This window comes from Giraffa tippelskirchi, chromosome 4 (genome assembly GCF_054371585.1).
Source record: "Giraffa tippelskirchi isolate mGirTip1 chromosome 4, T2T-mGirTip1v1.2.pri, whole genome shotgun sequence".
NCBI lineage: Eukaryota > Metazoa > Chordata > Mammalia > Artiodactyla > Giraffidae > Giraffa > Giraffa tippelskirchi.
In genome coordinates, this window is record NC_137278.1 from 99,220,933 (window position 1) to 99,236,251 (window position 15,319).

Genomic DNA, 15,319 nt, shown 5'->3' on the forward strand with positions numbered 1-15,319 from the left:
AGGAGTTCCTTGAACATTGAGCCTCCTGCAAATTAACAGGAAAAATAAATGGACAAAGGATTTGTTGTTGTTTTAGACTTTGCATGTATCTTCTCTCATTTTATAATGTATAATTTGGAACAGATATTTTTAATTGTGACACAATAAATTCCTCCCTTTATTTTTCTTTATGGATTGTGCTTTGCAATTTTGTCTAAGAAATCCTTTCTTCCCTCTGGGTCTCAAAGATGTTCCCTTCATGTATTTTCTCTCAATGCTATAATTTGTCTGTTCACATTGATTCTTTAATCCACCATCTTGTACGGGATAACATCATTTTTCTCGGTAAAGTGAGTCAGAGTTTGCCCAATAAGAACAACTCTTTCTCCATTGGCTTGTGATGCACCTCTTATCACATACAAAGCTCCCCTATAACCAGGGATCCAACTCTGAGCTCTCCATGGTGTTCCAGTGAGTTGTCCCTTCTTTCACTGACGCCATATTGGTTTGTCGTTTGTTTTTAAAACAACGTCACTGTCATATGTCTGAATATCTGTGTGAGGCAGTTTCCTGCCCACCCTTGTTTTATTTACACATCTAGAGACCTGTAATCTCACCTCACAGATTTCAGAGCAAGTTTACACAGTTGGAATTTTCATTGTGATTATAGTGGAGTTAGAAATTAATTTAGGGAGAACTGACACAGTCGTATATTGGGCCACCCCTCCCAAGAGCATGAGCTGACTACTTGAGGGGGTGTCTTCACCTTGACTTTGTGCTCACCCAGCAATGAGCAGGCACTCAGTACTTTGATAAATAAATGCTAGGGAGGAAATCTCCAAGGGGAGATGAAGAGTGGGCCTGGAATGTTTCTCAGCATCATCCCTCCATTGCTAGCCAAGTGTGACAACAGAGAGGACACACCTGGTGATCCCTACAGAGAGGAGCGAGAGCCCTTCTACCCAGATGAATGCCAGCCCAAGTCCTCTTTTCCAGATGACGTGCAGCAGGAAAGCCCATCTAATTCAGGGAACACTAGCCCCCAACCACAGGGAGGGTCTTCATCCCTCTGGGTCCAGAGACTCAGTTACATGCATCAGGATGTTCTGCGTGATGCTGTCTGGCCTGAGCCTGGAGTGGAGCTCCCGAAGTTCAGTTCAGGTTGGGTGCGGCCAAGACCCAGGGAGTTTCTCTGTTTCTCCCAAGGTCCCAGTCAGCCAGTTAGTCTGCACAGCAGCTGGCCCACAGGTCTCTTGGCATGGGAGTCCCATGTTTTCTGTGCACTCCTTGATGAGTACACTGAATTCTCAGTATCCCAGCTAAAATCCAGGCCTGAGAAGTATGCTTCTTTTAAAATGTCCAAATTGAAGAAAACAACATGAACAAAAACCACTTCTTCCGAAGAAGCAACATGACTGAGGAGAGAAACTCTGCTAGATGACAGACCTGGTCTCTACCATCATAACCCATGCAACTTTTGGGTGTGAAGTGTCTGTTTTGGGCTACTTCTGAGCATTAAATCTCCCTAAGAAGGAATGGTGGGGGCCTACCAACAACTGCAAAATTCAACCGCATAGACAGATGGTGTTCCCAGAACAAAGGGATGTTAGGGTGGAGACAGGAGTCGTATATTTACCAATATCTAGATATTTACCACACCAATAAGCACACTAGTCACAGGGCTAGCTGAAACTCAGGCACCTGGTGACTGCAGTATATTCCTAATTGTGGTCTAGCATTCTAATCAACAAAGGAAAGGACACCGATAAGGCCTGACTTGTTTTTCATGATCCAAATCTGGCTTCTGGGGATTTCTTTTCCAAGTGTCCCTAATTTGGGATTTTGCTAGAGCCTTCACGTCAATTTGGCAGAATGCGTACCCCGGGAAGGGCTTCCCAGGTGGCTCGGTAATAACCTGCCTGTCAATGCTGGAGCGGCAGGAAACGCGGGTTCGATCCCTGGGTTGGGAAGATCCCTTGGCGTAGGAAAAGGTAATCCGCTCCAGTATTCTTGCTGGGATAATCCCATGGACAGAGGACTCTCAGTCCATGGGCTCTCAAAGAGTCGGACACGACTGACCACGCACTCACGAACCCTGGAAACCTCTTTCATTAGAACCTGGCAGCCCACGCATCCCCATTCTTCAAGTACCCTGGGTCTCACGGACATCTCATGCACCTGCGGGGCCCGCCTGGAAAAGTGAGCAGCACATGACCAGACTAACACTCCACAGCCTGAAGACCCCATACCCCCATCCACAGAGGCAGCCCCGCCCACTCACACTCAGGGCCCCGCGAGGCCACGCAGCGTGCGTCACGGCAGGGCGCCAGGGGCGGGGCTTCGGGCCCTGCACGCTTTCCAATTGGCTCTCAGAGATGCCTTTCAGACGGCGCGCAGAGGCTGTGCACTTCCGGCTGCTGCTTTAGCGGGAGTTGGCGCCGGGTGTGAGGTAGGATGCGTGGGAGTTGCTCCTGGGCTGGGCTGGGTCGGGCCAGGCTCGGGGCCGCTCAGGGGCCTTCCCGCTTTGGGCAGCAACCCGGAGGGCCTTTCTGGGGATTGGTGAAGGTTGGACGGAGGGCCAGCCCTGTAGGCCCACTGTGGGGTCCTTGGCCTGAAGGGCAGCCCCTCAGAGAGCCTAGCTAAGTGTGGTCCCCGGCTTCTCGTCACCCTGGACGCAGGAGCCAGTGTGGCAGGAGCCCTTCCTTCCGTCTTAGGGCAGCTCGGGGATCGCTCGCTGTGGGTCTGTGAGGGGCTGAGTTGAGTCCCCTCTCCCCTAACTCCAGGTGTGGGCTGCAAGGTGAAGAGGTCATGTTCAGCCTGTGGTTCTTTGTAGGGAACAGGCATACCAGACAGGGGAACGGGTTTGGATGCGATCTTTTGATCAGGACGCGAACTCAGATGCGCACAGGGGCCGGGCATTAGGTGTGACTGATGTGGCGGTGTACGGGAGGGCGCGTGCGGTCGGGCAAAGGGACATGGGGACAGTGGTGCTGGGCTCTGGCCAGCCGAGGCCCTGTGGGGTGCGTGCCAGAGACGCCAGGTCACTGGTTTGTGAGGGTTTTTTTTAACAACAGCCGCTGGAGATGCGGGTTTTTTTTTTCTTTGTTTTGTTGTTTTAAAGTAACAAGCTCTCTGGCTTTTTAAAAATATTTACTCTTATTTGATTTATGATTGACAGGCTCTCTAGTTTTAAATGTTGAGGTTAATCCCTCAAGTTGTAGAAGATTGCAGGGCCAAAGAAAGTACATCTGTGAACTGCATTTGGCCCTCTGGTGGCCAGTTTGCTGCCTCTGCTGTCGGTGTCCTGCGGGGAGGGGCATCCAGGCAGGAGTTGCAGGCTGACAGAGAAGTCCCCATTTAGGGGGCTGGGGTGCTAGAAAGATCTATCTCCTGGATTGTGTGAGCTGAGTAGCTGACTTGGTTGGTGACTGGGAGTTACCCCTTGCCTTGTCTCAACATATCCTTCCCTTCCTCTCACCCTTATTCTGTTCCTGTAGCATTACCCAGATCTAGTGGAGTTAGGTTGGAGAGTAGGGGTGTTCTGAAGCTGGGGAGCAGACACCCTTCTTGCCAAGCAGGCAGGACTCCTCAGACTGGAGCCTGGTCTTGGGGACTTCTTGTGCCAAGTGTCAGTGAATTGGGCTGGGAGAACATTTTCAAAGGAGGAGGTACGTTTCGGATGAGTCTACCAGACCTGTTCACTGGGGAATTGTGATCCTGGTACCACTTGGTCTCATGGTTCTAAACGGCTAACTGAGGAGAAAAGGAGAGATGCAGAGGAATTCTGGGAGAGGAAGTTACAGTCAGTTAACTAGCATCTCCTGGGTCCCTCCTCTGGGCAGGGCAGAAGGCTGGACACACAAAAATGAGTGCATTGTAGCTCTTGCCCTCAGGATACTTTCAGATGATGTGGGCTAACCCTGGAGGAGGCTTCTTGCTTGGCAGGCTTGGGCTGGGGGAACCAAGAAAGGGAGGAAAAACCTAGAAGGTGATGCAGAAGCATCACGGACTTAGAGCCGTGGACTTAGAATTTGAGGAGGTGATGGGGAAGGAAGAAGGCACTCCCAGGTAGGAGTAGGAACTGTGTAGTGAGGGTAGAGATGATAGCAATAATTGGATCAGCCTATCCATCGGGGACATGGAGAGAGATCAGGGGAGAAGAGTTTTTAGGGCCCAGTTTCTGGACTAGGAGGGGGTTCAGTGCTGTCTTATGGAAGATAGATGTTATATTTTGGTAGAAAGGAGGAGGCTGAGACGATACCAAGTGGGTTCTTCTGTAGACAGCGCTATGTAAGAGGATACCAGTTGTGGAAAAGTCTGTCTTATCCCCAACCAGAAGACCATTCTTTGGGGACAGGTCTGTGTGGCATTTCTTTGAGTTCTGACCCAGAGAACGGTCACCCGTCCAGTACCCTAGGCCCTCATTCTTGTAATGATTGAGTGGAAAAGGGCTGTCTTCTGGAGCTAAGCGGGAAGAGCAGCTGAGCAGGACTTGGTGGCCTCGGGACAGTGGTCCTGTTCCTATTTGGCAGTTTCATGCCTCCTTCCTGCCAGCCCAGCCTTGTTCCTTCCTGTGCACAGAAAGTGTCAGAGTCTCTAATATAGCCCCATCTGTGCTGTGAGATGGCAGAGTGGATATTGATAATGAGACAACCCATCTTCTTGGTGTTAGCCTGAGGGAGCCCTGATCTGGACACTGAGATCTTTTGAGGATAGTTGGCTCCTTGGTGGGATCGGTTGGGTATTGAGGGGAAAGGCTTTGATCTGAGCCAGCCCCCAGATTTCAGCCCTGGATCAAACGACTGCTGGCTTGCATTTTGTCTGTCTGTTTTGGGGTGAGGGCGTGGGGGTCACTCCAGTAACCTCTGGTTTTGGCCCAGATTTCAGTACCTCCTCCATCCTGTTTCCTCTTCCCAGAGTCAGGTTCTTCTGGAGAAAGAGAAGGGGCGCAGAGGTTGGTGGTTCCCAGATGCTGTAGACCCCCATGAACACCATGGTGGAAGCCAGACTCCAAACCCAGCAGAGAAGCAGCCAGAATGGTCAGGAGGTAGCGTTCCCATTCCCAGAACACCCTCTACCCTCCTGCCTCCCGTCCTGTGCCCCTCACTCCTGGAGCCCACTTCCCTCTGTCAAGAACTTTGAGTCCTCTCATCTCTCCCTGTGGCCCTTTTCCAGACCAGCCTGTGGTCCTCAGGCTTTGGGATGAAGCTGGAGGCTGTCACCCCATTCTTGGGGAAATACCGCCCCTTTGTGGGTCGCTGCTGCCAGACCTGTACTCCTAAGAGCTGGGTGAGTGATGGTCAAGCCAGGCCCTACCTTGGGAAGCTGGGTGGGAGCCACAGCTGCCGCAGCCCTGGAAAGCAGCTTCCTTTATGTCTTCCAAGCCCAGCCCTCCCCCGCGCCCGTTGTCTTTCAGGGGAATGGGTGCACTAGTGTTTGTTGGTTGTTGGTTTGGGCCTGGCTCCTGGCTTCTGGCTCCCAGGCCTGGGAGAGTTGGGTGGGGAGGTACAGAGAGATCTGAGAGGCTAGAGGGCTGGGGTCTGAGCATGCCTGCACTCAGAGTGGAGAGCCTGGAGACACTGTCCACTCAGAGTCAGCGAGCACTCGGCACGTGCTTGGGGGCCTCTGTACGTCCGTGCTGTGTGCTGGTGCTGATGGGACTCAGGGTTCTTGTGGAGATCCAGGCTACATGTTCCCTGCTGTTGGAGAGAGAACATCTCAGAGACTAGTATGCTACTCTCCAAGAGGATGATTCTGTAGAGGATGCAGCCCTTTTCTTTTGACCATGGAGCCCTCTTTCCTAAGTGAACTTCAGGATCTAAGGTCAGATATCTTTTGGGAACTGCAGTGCTATAATCCATCTCTTGGTAGACTGTATAGTCCATCAGGGAAAGACTACAGAAGACAGAGCAGGAGCTTTCCTTTGCCAGTTTGCAAAGGCCCCCCAGGGACATGCTCTCTGTCCCTTTCCGGCAGGAGTCCCTCTTCCACAGAAGCATAATGGACCTCGGCTTCTGCAACGTGATCCTGGTGAAGGAGGAAAACACCAGGTAGTCAGAGCTGGGGGTGGGCAGGGTGGTGGGCAGGGCCCTTGGATACAGGGCTACTGGGGCCCTGCTTTGTGGTATCACTTTCTTCTTTTGATGGAACAAGAATGGACCCTGCCCTCTGCTCCAAACCCACGGGTGGGGACAGTCAGGCTTGGAGTTTTCCTGCAGCTCCTTTTGTGAGCTTTCAAACCCTGAATCTGTACCCTGTTCCCTGGGGAGAGGGGATAGGAATGGGCCACGGGTGGGCAGGTTCTTCCTCTTCCTGCTCCATGATAAGCCAAGCTCAGGTGTTCCCAGTCCACGGGACTAGGATGTGATCCCTTCCTGATGGAATACCCTCTGTGGGCCCTAGTTGGGAGGCCCTCTGAGACACCTACCCCCTGCTCTGGGGGCTGTACCCAGGTTTCGGGGCTGGCTGGTTCGGAGGCTCTGCTATTTCTTGTGGTCACTGGAACAGCACATACCACCCTGCCAGGATGCCTCACAGAAGATCGTGGAAAGCACTGGGTGAGAAGGCAGGGACTGGGATCTGGTTGGTACTCCTGGGATCCTTAAAGGGGTGACAAAGGGGTGACAAAGGCTCTAGGCAGGGCTGATTGAAAGGATTGGTTTCTAGAGTGTTAGCTTGGTCAGGGACCCTTTTTTAAAGATGGAAGGTGAAGACTGGAGGCTGTGCCCTGGGGACTATGGGTCTGAGGGAAGTGACCTTAGGCCTGCTTCAGCCTTACACCACAACCACCACCTCCCTCCCCCGCCCACCACAGGGTGCAGAATGTCATCTCAGGGAGGGTCCCAGGAGGCGCTGGGGAAGGCCAGGTACCCAGCCACGTGAAGAAAGAGGTGCAGCGCATCTTGGGCCACATCCAGGCCCCGCCCTGGCCCTTCCTGCTCAGGTAACTCTGCTGAAGGGCACCCCGGGCTGGGGCCTCTGCCCTTGGAGAGAGAGCATTGGCTGGGCTTGGGGAAAGACTAGACTCCCTTCCTGGGGGAGCTGGATGGTATATTTACCAGACAGCCTGAGGGAGTGCTGATCTGGACATTAAGACTTTTGAAAACAGCTGGCTCCTTCAGGGGACCACTTGGGTAAGGCGGAGGGGCTTTGATCTGAGCCAGCTCCCAGATTCCAGTCCAGATTTTCCCCACTGCTGGCCTGGTGTTGTATATCTGTCTTAAGAGGGTGGGGGCTTAGGGGGATCATCTCAGGAACCCCTGGTTGTGACCTGGGCTTCAGTACCTCCTCTATCCTTCCACCTTTCCCCAGGTCAGAAGCCTGTGGAGAGAGGAGATGGGTGGTTCCCCATCTTGTAGGCCTGCACACTCACTCACAGATACATGCCACTGTCACCACCTGCTTCCTCCCACATGTGTCCTGCACAGGTTGGAGCTCCTCTTAGATGCAGAGCAAGCTTCTGGGGAAGTGGAGATGTGCACATGCTTGCAAGAAGGACAGAACAAGGGCTAGGATTGAAAATACTTGAAGGCGGGGAAGAGACCTGTAAGCCGGGGACAAAAGGGGGAATTGAGCCAGCCTTGGGGAAGTGAGGCTGTCAGGGAGCAGTTCTACCAGAGGGAACAGCATGAGCTGTGGCTGCAGGAAAAGGCCAGGTTTGCTCAAGAAGCTGATGTGGTTGGAAGCTGGCAAGTGAGGGAGTGAGTTGTTGGAAACAAAATTGAGAAGTAGAAGGGAGCAGATATGCAGAGCGGTATACAAGAAATTTGGATTTGATTTCTAAGTGCAATGAAAACCAATGGAAAGATTTTAGACAGAATGATAACAAGATTAATTGAGGTCAAGAATAGAGAACAGGTCCTCTCGGGAGGCTGGTTTGTTAGTCCAGGTGAGATGATGGGGGATGGAGATGGCAGTAGAACTTGGGAAAATGGATTGAGAAACCAAAGTGAAATTAACAGGACTTACTGGTGTACAGGAGGGTTGGAATGGGACCAGTGGAGGGAAAGGGGGCAGTTGCAGGTGAGCTGGGTGTCTGGCTGAGCACCTGGTAGTGTGATTGGAGTAGAGGAGGCAGGCTTGGGGAGGAGTGAGTTTGGCCCACAAAAGGTGTTTTGGACATAAAAGTTTTCTGATACCTGACATACTGGTGGAGACACCGAGGCAGCTGCTTATATATTAATATATGAATCTGGAGCTCAAAAAACAGGTTGAGACCAGGAATATATATTTGCAGATATTTAGCACATGATGATACTTAAAGCCAGGGAGGAGTGAGTCACTGAGGGAAAGGGTACAGGGCAGCGCATGTGAGGCTCAGCTGTCTTCAAAGTGCTGAAAGGTCAGCTGAACAGGAACAGGAAGTAGAGGTTGTTGGTGACCTATGACCAGCCTTCCATGTGACCATTCTTTGGCTTTGTCAAGACTTCCAGTCCCTTGACCTGAGCACCATACACCTGCCATCAGCCCACCTTTCTTTCCTGCCCACCAGGCCTAGCTTAGATTCCAGGGCCCCTGGTGACAAAAGTATCCTTGGGAGGGAGTCACTGGGCAAAACCCAATTGTGTTTGAACGCAGCTACCTGCCTTCTCTGCATCTAAGCAGCCGAATGTCACTGGAGAGACGCACAGTGGGTAGGCCTGCTTCCTTTATAAGTGTGATTCTTGGAGGAGCACGCAGCGCTCTCCAAGGCTCTGATCTAGACTGCTGCTTCTCTGACTCATGCACTGTGTACTGATCATGGTTCATGGAGAAATAGAAGCCATCTGATGAGGACATGCCACGTGCCCTCCATATCTCCACTTTACCTGCATCTATGCTTCTGTCCTCGTTTAAGGCCGGTCCTCATCAGGCTTCTGGACATCCCCTCCCCAGAGATTTTGCTCCTTCATTTTCCCCTTTCCTTCTTATATCACTAACCCCTCCCTTTTAGTTCACTTTCCCCAGCAGTTTGCAAAGACAAGGCTGGTTATGCCTAGAGAGAGTCTTGGTTCTCTGATCACCTTTGGGATGAATGGAGGCACAGACGTGCTCTGAGGCAGCTGGCCCATGACGTCTTCCTAGGGGAGTATCAGCACCTTGCAGGTGTGGGTTCTGCTGTCAGGCCCATCTTCCAGTCCCAGCACCCCTGCTTCTTAGCTTTCTTTCCTACCCAGCAGCTTCGACAACCACGCTGAACCTCACTTTCCTCTTCTGTAAAATGAGGACAGTAGTAGTGCCTGCTTTAGAGGAATTCTGGGCGGCCCATACCTCAGACTGGGCATTGCTCTCCAGGCTGTTCAGCTGGGCACTGCTGCGGTTCCTGAACTGCCTCTTCCTGAACGTGCAGCTGTACAGGGGCCAGATGAAGATGGTCCACAAGGCCGCCCAGGCAGTAAGACCCGCCCTCACTGGGATGGGGATGGGGTGGGATGGTGGGGACAGGAGCAGAGGCTAGGCCAAGCCTGAGCTCGGGACCAGCCCTGTCAGCCAGGTGGGAAAAATGCGCTGCTCTGCAACGACCTTGTCTTCGTGTCTCATGGTCCTGCTCCCGAGAGGCTTCCTCTAACGGCTTTTCATCATGTCCTAACAACCATTACGTCAGTGCATTACCTTAAAAGTTGTTGACAGAGCTCCTCCGCTTTTGGGAAATGTGCTCCCAAAAGCCTGCTCAGCTGAACCCCTGCTCCCTCTGGGCCTGCCCTGGGTCTGGAGGCACTGGGTGTTGGCTGCCTGCACCTTCAGGGCAGGGGTGTGGCCTGGCACTTCCCTCTGGCTCTGCCTGGAGCAGGGCTCGCCGCTGGTCCTCCTCTCCACTCACAAGTCAGTCCTGGACGGCATCCTGCTGCCCTTCGTGCTGCTCTCCCAGGGCGTGGGCGTGCTCCGTGTAGCTTGGGACCCCCGCACCTGTTCCCCCATCCTCAGGTAAAAGGCTTGTGCCCTTAGATGTACAGCGGCGGGGTCCTCAGACTGGGATAGAGGTGTGGGGGAAGGGAAGGTGGTGTTGCTAGCATCAGCTCCCCAGAGGGTCTCTTCCTGGCCCCTCTGCTCTCAGCATTGTGCAGCCCAGCCTGTGGGGCTCAGATGGTGGGTCCACTGTGGGCTCTAGGGCCATGCCTGGCCTCAGGGTGTTGAGGCAGGACCCAGGCTGGCTCTGAGTGGGCCAAGGCTCTCACTAGCCTCCTGCTTGGTCCCATCTCCTGAGAAGCTTACCTCCTCTGCCCTGTGCCCCACAGAGCTCTGCTGAAGAAACTCGGGGGGCTTTTTCTGCCCCCAGAGGCTAACCTCTCCCCAGACAGCCCTGAAGGGGTTCTTGCAAGGGCTGTGGTCCAAGCGGTGAGTGCTGTGCTCCCAGTGGTGGTTTATGGGGCCAGGCCAGGGAACAGCAGCCTTGGTTGTTCTGGTTCTGACACCTGCCTCCCTCCACCCACTTCCAGACTATGGAGCAGCTGCTGGCCAGCAGGCAGCCCCTGCTCATCTTCCTGGAGGAGCCCCCTGGGGTTCGGGGGCCTCGGCTATCAGCCCTGGGCCAGTCCTGGCTGGGCCTGGTGGTGCAGGCGGTCCAGACAGGCATCGTCCCAGACGCTCTGCTTGTGCCAGTGACTGTCACCTACGACCTGGTTCCAGAGGCACCCCATGATACATGCCACGTAAGACCTTCGTGCCCTGGGTCCCCAAGTGGATACCATCTCCAGAGAGGAGGCACAGTGTTGTGTCCTGTGACTGAGGCCCCTCGGGGCTGGGGTTAAGGGGGGAGTGCAAAGGAATTTCACCCCTATGGTCGTTATCCTGTGAAAGACCTTGCTAGGGAAGGATTTCTCCTGTTTCATAAACAAGAAAATGAGCTTGGAGAGGTCATTGTCATGTACCAGTTTGAGCCTGAGATGAAGTGGAGCAGAAAGTGTGCCCCAGGCAAGCCAGCTCCCTCAGTCCCTTCTTCCTCCCTGCAGGCCTCGGCCCCCCTGGGGCTGTGGACAGGTGTTCTGGCTGTTCTGCGGAGCCTGCGACACTGGGGCTGCAGCCGCCAAGTCTGTGTCCGTGTGCATCTGGCCCAGCCCTTCTCCCTGCAGGTGTGGGCCCTGTTGGGCAAGGCTGGGAGTATCTGTGATCTGTCCTAGGGCTTCTGGCAGCCTGGCCCTCAGGCCACTGCAAGGACGGCCTGGCCTACTTCAGATGGGCTGTATGTAGGCTTCCAGGTGGGCCAGGGCAGACCACCTGAGAGCCTTGTCCTGGGCAGGAATACACCATCAATGCCAGAAGCTGCTGGGGCAGCAGGCAGACCTTGGAGCAGCTGCTGCAGCCCATCGTGCTGGGCCAGTGGTAAGGGCAGAGGAATATGAGGGTTTTGGGCAAGGCAGGCAGCTCTCAGACCCCGGCTTGTGAGCTGGCACCCCCTCCTCTCCTGACCACAGACACATCACCAGCCCCAGCCTTCCCTCACCAGCTAATCTTTGTCATCTCAAACCATCCAGGTGCCCCCCCTTGCCTGTAAGTTGGGTATGGGTTATGGCACACTGGCCTGGAAAGGACTAAGGGTACACAAGCCCCCTCCTGCAGGGATGGGAAACACCCTCACCTTTATATTTAGAAAGCTCTGCGTGCCCCTGTGATTGTCTTGATGTTTGGTCCCCTCATCCTGTGATCTGTGCCTCTATCGTAGTACCGTTGTCCCCGACGCTGAGAAGGAGCAGGAGTGGACCCCCGTGACCGGACCCCTTCTGGCCCTCAGGGAGGAGGACCAGCTGTTGGTCAGGAGGCTGAGCTGGCACGTCCTGAACGGTGAGGGGCCCTCAGTCTGGCCTCTGGGGGAGGCTCCTGAGCAGTGTGCTCCGAGTTGGCAAGTGGGTCAGGGCTCTCTGTTCCAGGGGGGTTTCTGCACCTGCCCCCTTCTGCGGGCCCACTTGGGGCACATGGAGAGTGGAGCCTGTCCCTACCCTTGCCCCTGAGGAGGGGGCAGCCAGGGAGAACATAGTGGAGCCACTGAGTGCACAGAGGCGGCTGCCTGGCCCACTTCACACTTTGAGGTGACATTGGCTGAACTGAATAATGTATGTAGGGGACTTAACAGGTACCTGGAACAGAGGGGGCTCGTAACAGCATTGTTACCATCTTCTCAAGTGTCTCTGCTGTGGCAGAGACTGTGGGTTGGTGGGTAGTAGGGCTTTCCTGGTGGCTCAGATAGTAAAGAATCTTCCTGCAATATGGGAGACCTGGGTTAGATCCCTGGGTTGAGAAGATCCCCTGGAGAAGGGAATGGCAAGCCACTGCAGTATTCTTGACTGGAGAATCCCCATGGGCAGAGGAGCCTGGTGGGTTCCTGTCCATGAGGTTGCAAAGAGTCAGACATGACTGAGCGACTATGCACAGTACAGGCCTACAGGAGCAGGGAGGGCCTCTGAGCTCCCAGCCTGGGTTGCAGCATATATTTGATAAATGTCAATTCTCCACCAGGGAGGGTGGCACGCAAGGACCAGGCCTGCCGTGCCCTTCCCAGGGGTGGAGTTGTGTGGGAGTGTGTATGTGGCTGCTGGCAGGGAGGTGTGTTCTTGGCTGGGAAGACTTGCCCAGTGGAGGGACAGGGCTGCTGGGCCTCAGCCCCTGATCAGCAGCCCCTGACCTCTGGCTCCAGCCAGCGTGGCGAGCTCCGCGGTGATGAGCACGGCCATCATGGCGACGCTGCTGCTGTTCAAGCACCAGAAGGTAGGGACTGGGGTGCTAAGGGCCTGGGGGACGAGCCATGGCCCTAGGCTCAGTCCCCCTCTGCCCACCCAGGGCGTGCTCCTGTCGCAGCTCCTGGGGGAGTTCTCCTGGCTGACAGAGGAGGTGCTGCTGCGTGGCTTTGACGTGGGCTTCTCAGGGCAGCTGCGGGGCCTGGTGGGGCACACGCTGAGTCTGCTGCGGCCACACGTGGCCGTGCTGCGCGTCCAGCAGGGGGACTTGCTGGTGGTTCCGCGGCCAGGCCCAGGCCTCACGTCCCTGGCACGCCTGAGCGCCGAGCTGCTGCCCACCTTCCTGAGTGAGGCCGTGGGTGGTGAGTCCCCAGGGCTCGGGGTGGGTAGATCGTGTAGGGGTGAGGGGCATGGCGCGCACTTCCTCACGTCCACCGCCTCCCCCAGCCTGTGCTGTGCGAGGGCTGCTGGCAGGCAGGGTGCCGCCCGAGGGCCCCTGGGAGCTGCAGGGCATTGAGCTGCTGAGCCAGAAGGAGCTGTACTGCCAGATCCTGCTGCTGCTCCACTTGCTGCCACAGGACCTGCTGCTGCTGCAGGTCAGACCTTCTCCACAGCCCACTCAGTTCTGTGCCTCCCCTCCTGGACGGAGGGCCCTGCCTGCCTGAGCCCTGTGGCAGCAGGCCTGGTAGGTCTGGGTCTCTGGGCCGTCCCTGCCCAGCTTGCCTGAGGTCACATGGATGCCGCTCTCGCCCCTCAGCCCTGCCAGTCTTCCTACTGCTACTGTCAGGAGGTGCTGGACCGCCTCATCCAGTGTGGGCTTCTAGTGGCTGAGGAGGTAGGAAGGGGGGCTGGAGACAGAAGCCCCTGCCTGGGCCCGGGCTCCCCCTCTGCCCCGTGTGTGGGTGGGGGGAGGGCAGCCCCGGCCCCAGCTGAATAAGACGCCTGGCTCCTGCCTCCACCACACTCCACCTTGGGATCTGTCACAACACCTGCACTGGACCTGTGCGGACCTCTCGTGACAGGACTTGACAGATGCATCTCTGGGGGCATTTACATACCCTGCCCGCCACATCTCTTGTCCCCAGGGGCTGTGGCGCTTGAGGGTAGGTGTTCATGTCTGCTCAGCAGCTGTCACCATCTGGCATGGCCTGGGGCATCCTCCTAGGCCCCCCAGGTCTGCATCTGGTTTCACCTCCCCGTGTCTGGATGGCCATGTACCCCGTTGGGGGGCCTCAAGACTGAACCTTGGCCAGCCTGACAGGGTCCCATGGCTCTCCCGGCCCTCAGACCCCAGGCTCCCAGCCAGCCTGTGACACAGGGAGGCAGCGTCTGAGTGCAAAACTGCTGTGGAAACAGAGTGGGGACTTCACTGACAGCGACAGTGATGACTTCGAGGAGGCCGCGGGCCGGTACTTCAGGGTGCGCTGGGAGAAGCCATGGGGGAGGGGGCGGTGGGGAGGCGTGGGAGCCGCCCTCACCCTGGCCCGTCCCCTTCCAGCTCAGCCAGCCGTCCCGCTGCCCCGACTTCTTTCTCTTCCTCTGCCGCCTGCTCAGCCCAGTGCTCAAGGCTTTTGCGCAGGCTGCTGCCTTCCTCCACCGGGGACAGCTCCCGGATACTGGTGAGGCCTGCACACTGTGGCCACCCTAAGCAGAGGCTGAACACTCGGCACAGGGTGAGCTCTGCCTGCGTGGGCCCAGGTCTCAGACTCCTTTCCCTCACAGAGTCCGGCTACACGGAGCAGCTGTTCCAGTTCTTACAGGCCACAGCCCAGGAGGAAGGGCTCTTCGGTGAGTCCCAGTGGCCAGCCCAGGCCCCGGGAGGCAGGGGGAGGTTGGCTGGTGGCTGGGGCCCCTAGTGGGCAGTGAAAGCCCAAGTTCAGGAGTCCTGGCTGCAGCATACAGAGGCCTTTGGGTCCAGCTTGAGTCCTGTCCTTGGGTTGCTCCTTCTTTAAAGAGGAGAGAAGCTGTGCCGGGGCACTGTCCCCACCTCTAACCTTCACTTCTCTTTCATCCAGAGTGTGCGGACCCAAATCTTGCCATTAGTGCCATCTGGACCTTCAGAGACTTGGGGGTGAGAGGGGCCAGTCTCTTCATCCTCCTGCCCCCTGCCTCCCACCCCTATACCCTGACAGAGCTGCTGAGGGGAGCTGGCTGTACCCACTCGGGGATTTACCCAGGGTTTTTCAAGAATAGGCCTGCAGACAGTAGTTGGGGAAGGTAGGATAGTCTTCCTGCCCCTTTCTGTCTCCCTGACCACTGGCTCATCCTGCTCCCAGGTGGGGCATCAGGGTGTTTGAGAGGCAGCATTTGCCCTCAAACATTAAGGCTTAAGGGGGGTCAGTTTTCCAGGGGAGGAGCCCAGCGCCCATGTGAGCATTCAGAGGCCTTCTCTGTGGCCCAGGTGCTGCAGCAGATGTCCGGCCCCACAGGCCCCATGCTCCACCTGTCCCCTGCCTTTGCCAGCCGGGGTAGCCAGGAGAAGCTGGGACAGTTCATCCGGCAGTTCATCTGTAGCTAGAACTGTGGGGAGGAGCCCATGTCGAGACTTTTCAGCCCTGGAACACAGCCCTGCCCTGGAGCAGAAGACTTACTAGCTGGACTGTCAAATCTTTGCAGTTTGACTGTGCCTTGCTTTCTGCATCCTTGGGTGCAATAAACTAGAGGACTGGATGAGTCCTCTTTGTCCAGGCTCA

At 55.8% G+C, this 15,319-nt stretch overlaps 1 protein-coding gene across 21 annotated transcripts; it reads left to right on the top strand.

The window, feature by feature from the left end:
* Positions 1 to 2,398: 2,398 nt before the first annotated feature.
* On the top strand, positions 2,399 to 15,319 carry LOC145503951 (glycerol-3-phosphate acyltransferase 2, mitochondrial). 21 transcript variants are annotated; one of them, XM_081484759.1, is made up of 23 exons: positions 2,399 to 2,901; positions 3,477 to 3,647; positions 4,897 to 5,026; positions 5,155 to 5,268; positions 5,956 to 6,029; positions 6,432 to 6,536; positions 6,794 to 6,922; positions 9,253 to 9,352; positions 9,749 to 9,882; positions 10,194 to 10,293; positions 10,395 to 10,607; positions 10,908 to 11,027; positions 11,195 to 11,277; positions 11,618 to 11,736; positions 12,587 to 12,657; positions 12,730 to 12,988; positions 13,074 to 13,222; positions 13,384 to 13,461; positions 13,914 to 14,045; positions 14,125 to 14,245; positions 14,349 to 14,414; positions 14,642 to 14,697; positions 15,028 to 15,319. In XM_081484759.1, exons 3-23 carry the CDS (start codon positions 4,964 to 4,966, stop codon positions 15,142 to 15,144), a joined length of 2,403 nt encoding a protein of 800 aa, XP_081340885.1. In that variant the 5' UTR covers positions 2,399 to 2,901; positions 3,477 to 3,647; positions 4,897 to 4,963; the 3' UTR covers positions 15,145 to 15,319. The 21 variants fall into 21 exon arrangements, 18 of the variants coding, with proteins under 18 accessions (XP_081340885.1, XP_081340878.1, XP_081340884.1 ...); XM_081484752.1 differs by having other exon boundaries at positions 2,399 to 2,776; positions 14,642 to 14,843; XM_081484758.1 differs by having other exon boundaries at positions 2,399 to 2,776.

Bases quoted from the DNA above. Each gene is read 5' to 3' on its own strand.
- LOC145503951 (XM_081484752.1), top strand. From the start codon at position 4,964: ATGAACACCATGGTGGAAGCCAGACTCCAAACCCAGCAGAGAAGCAGC. The intron at 9,353-9,748 runs GTAAGACCCGCC...TGCCTGGAGCAG, and splicing joins TCCACAAGGCCGCCCAGGCA to GGCTCGCCGCTGGTCCTCCT. The intron at 10,608-10,907 runs GTAAGACCTTCG...TCCTCCCTGCAG, and splicing joins CACCCCATGATACATGCCAC to GCCTCGGCCCCCCTGGGGCT.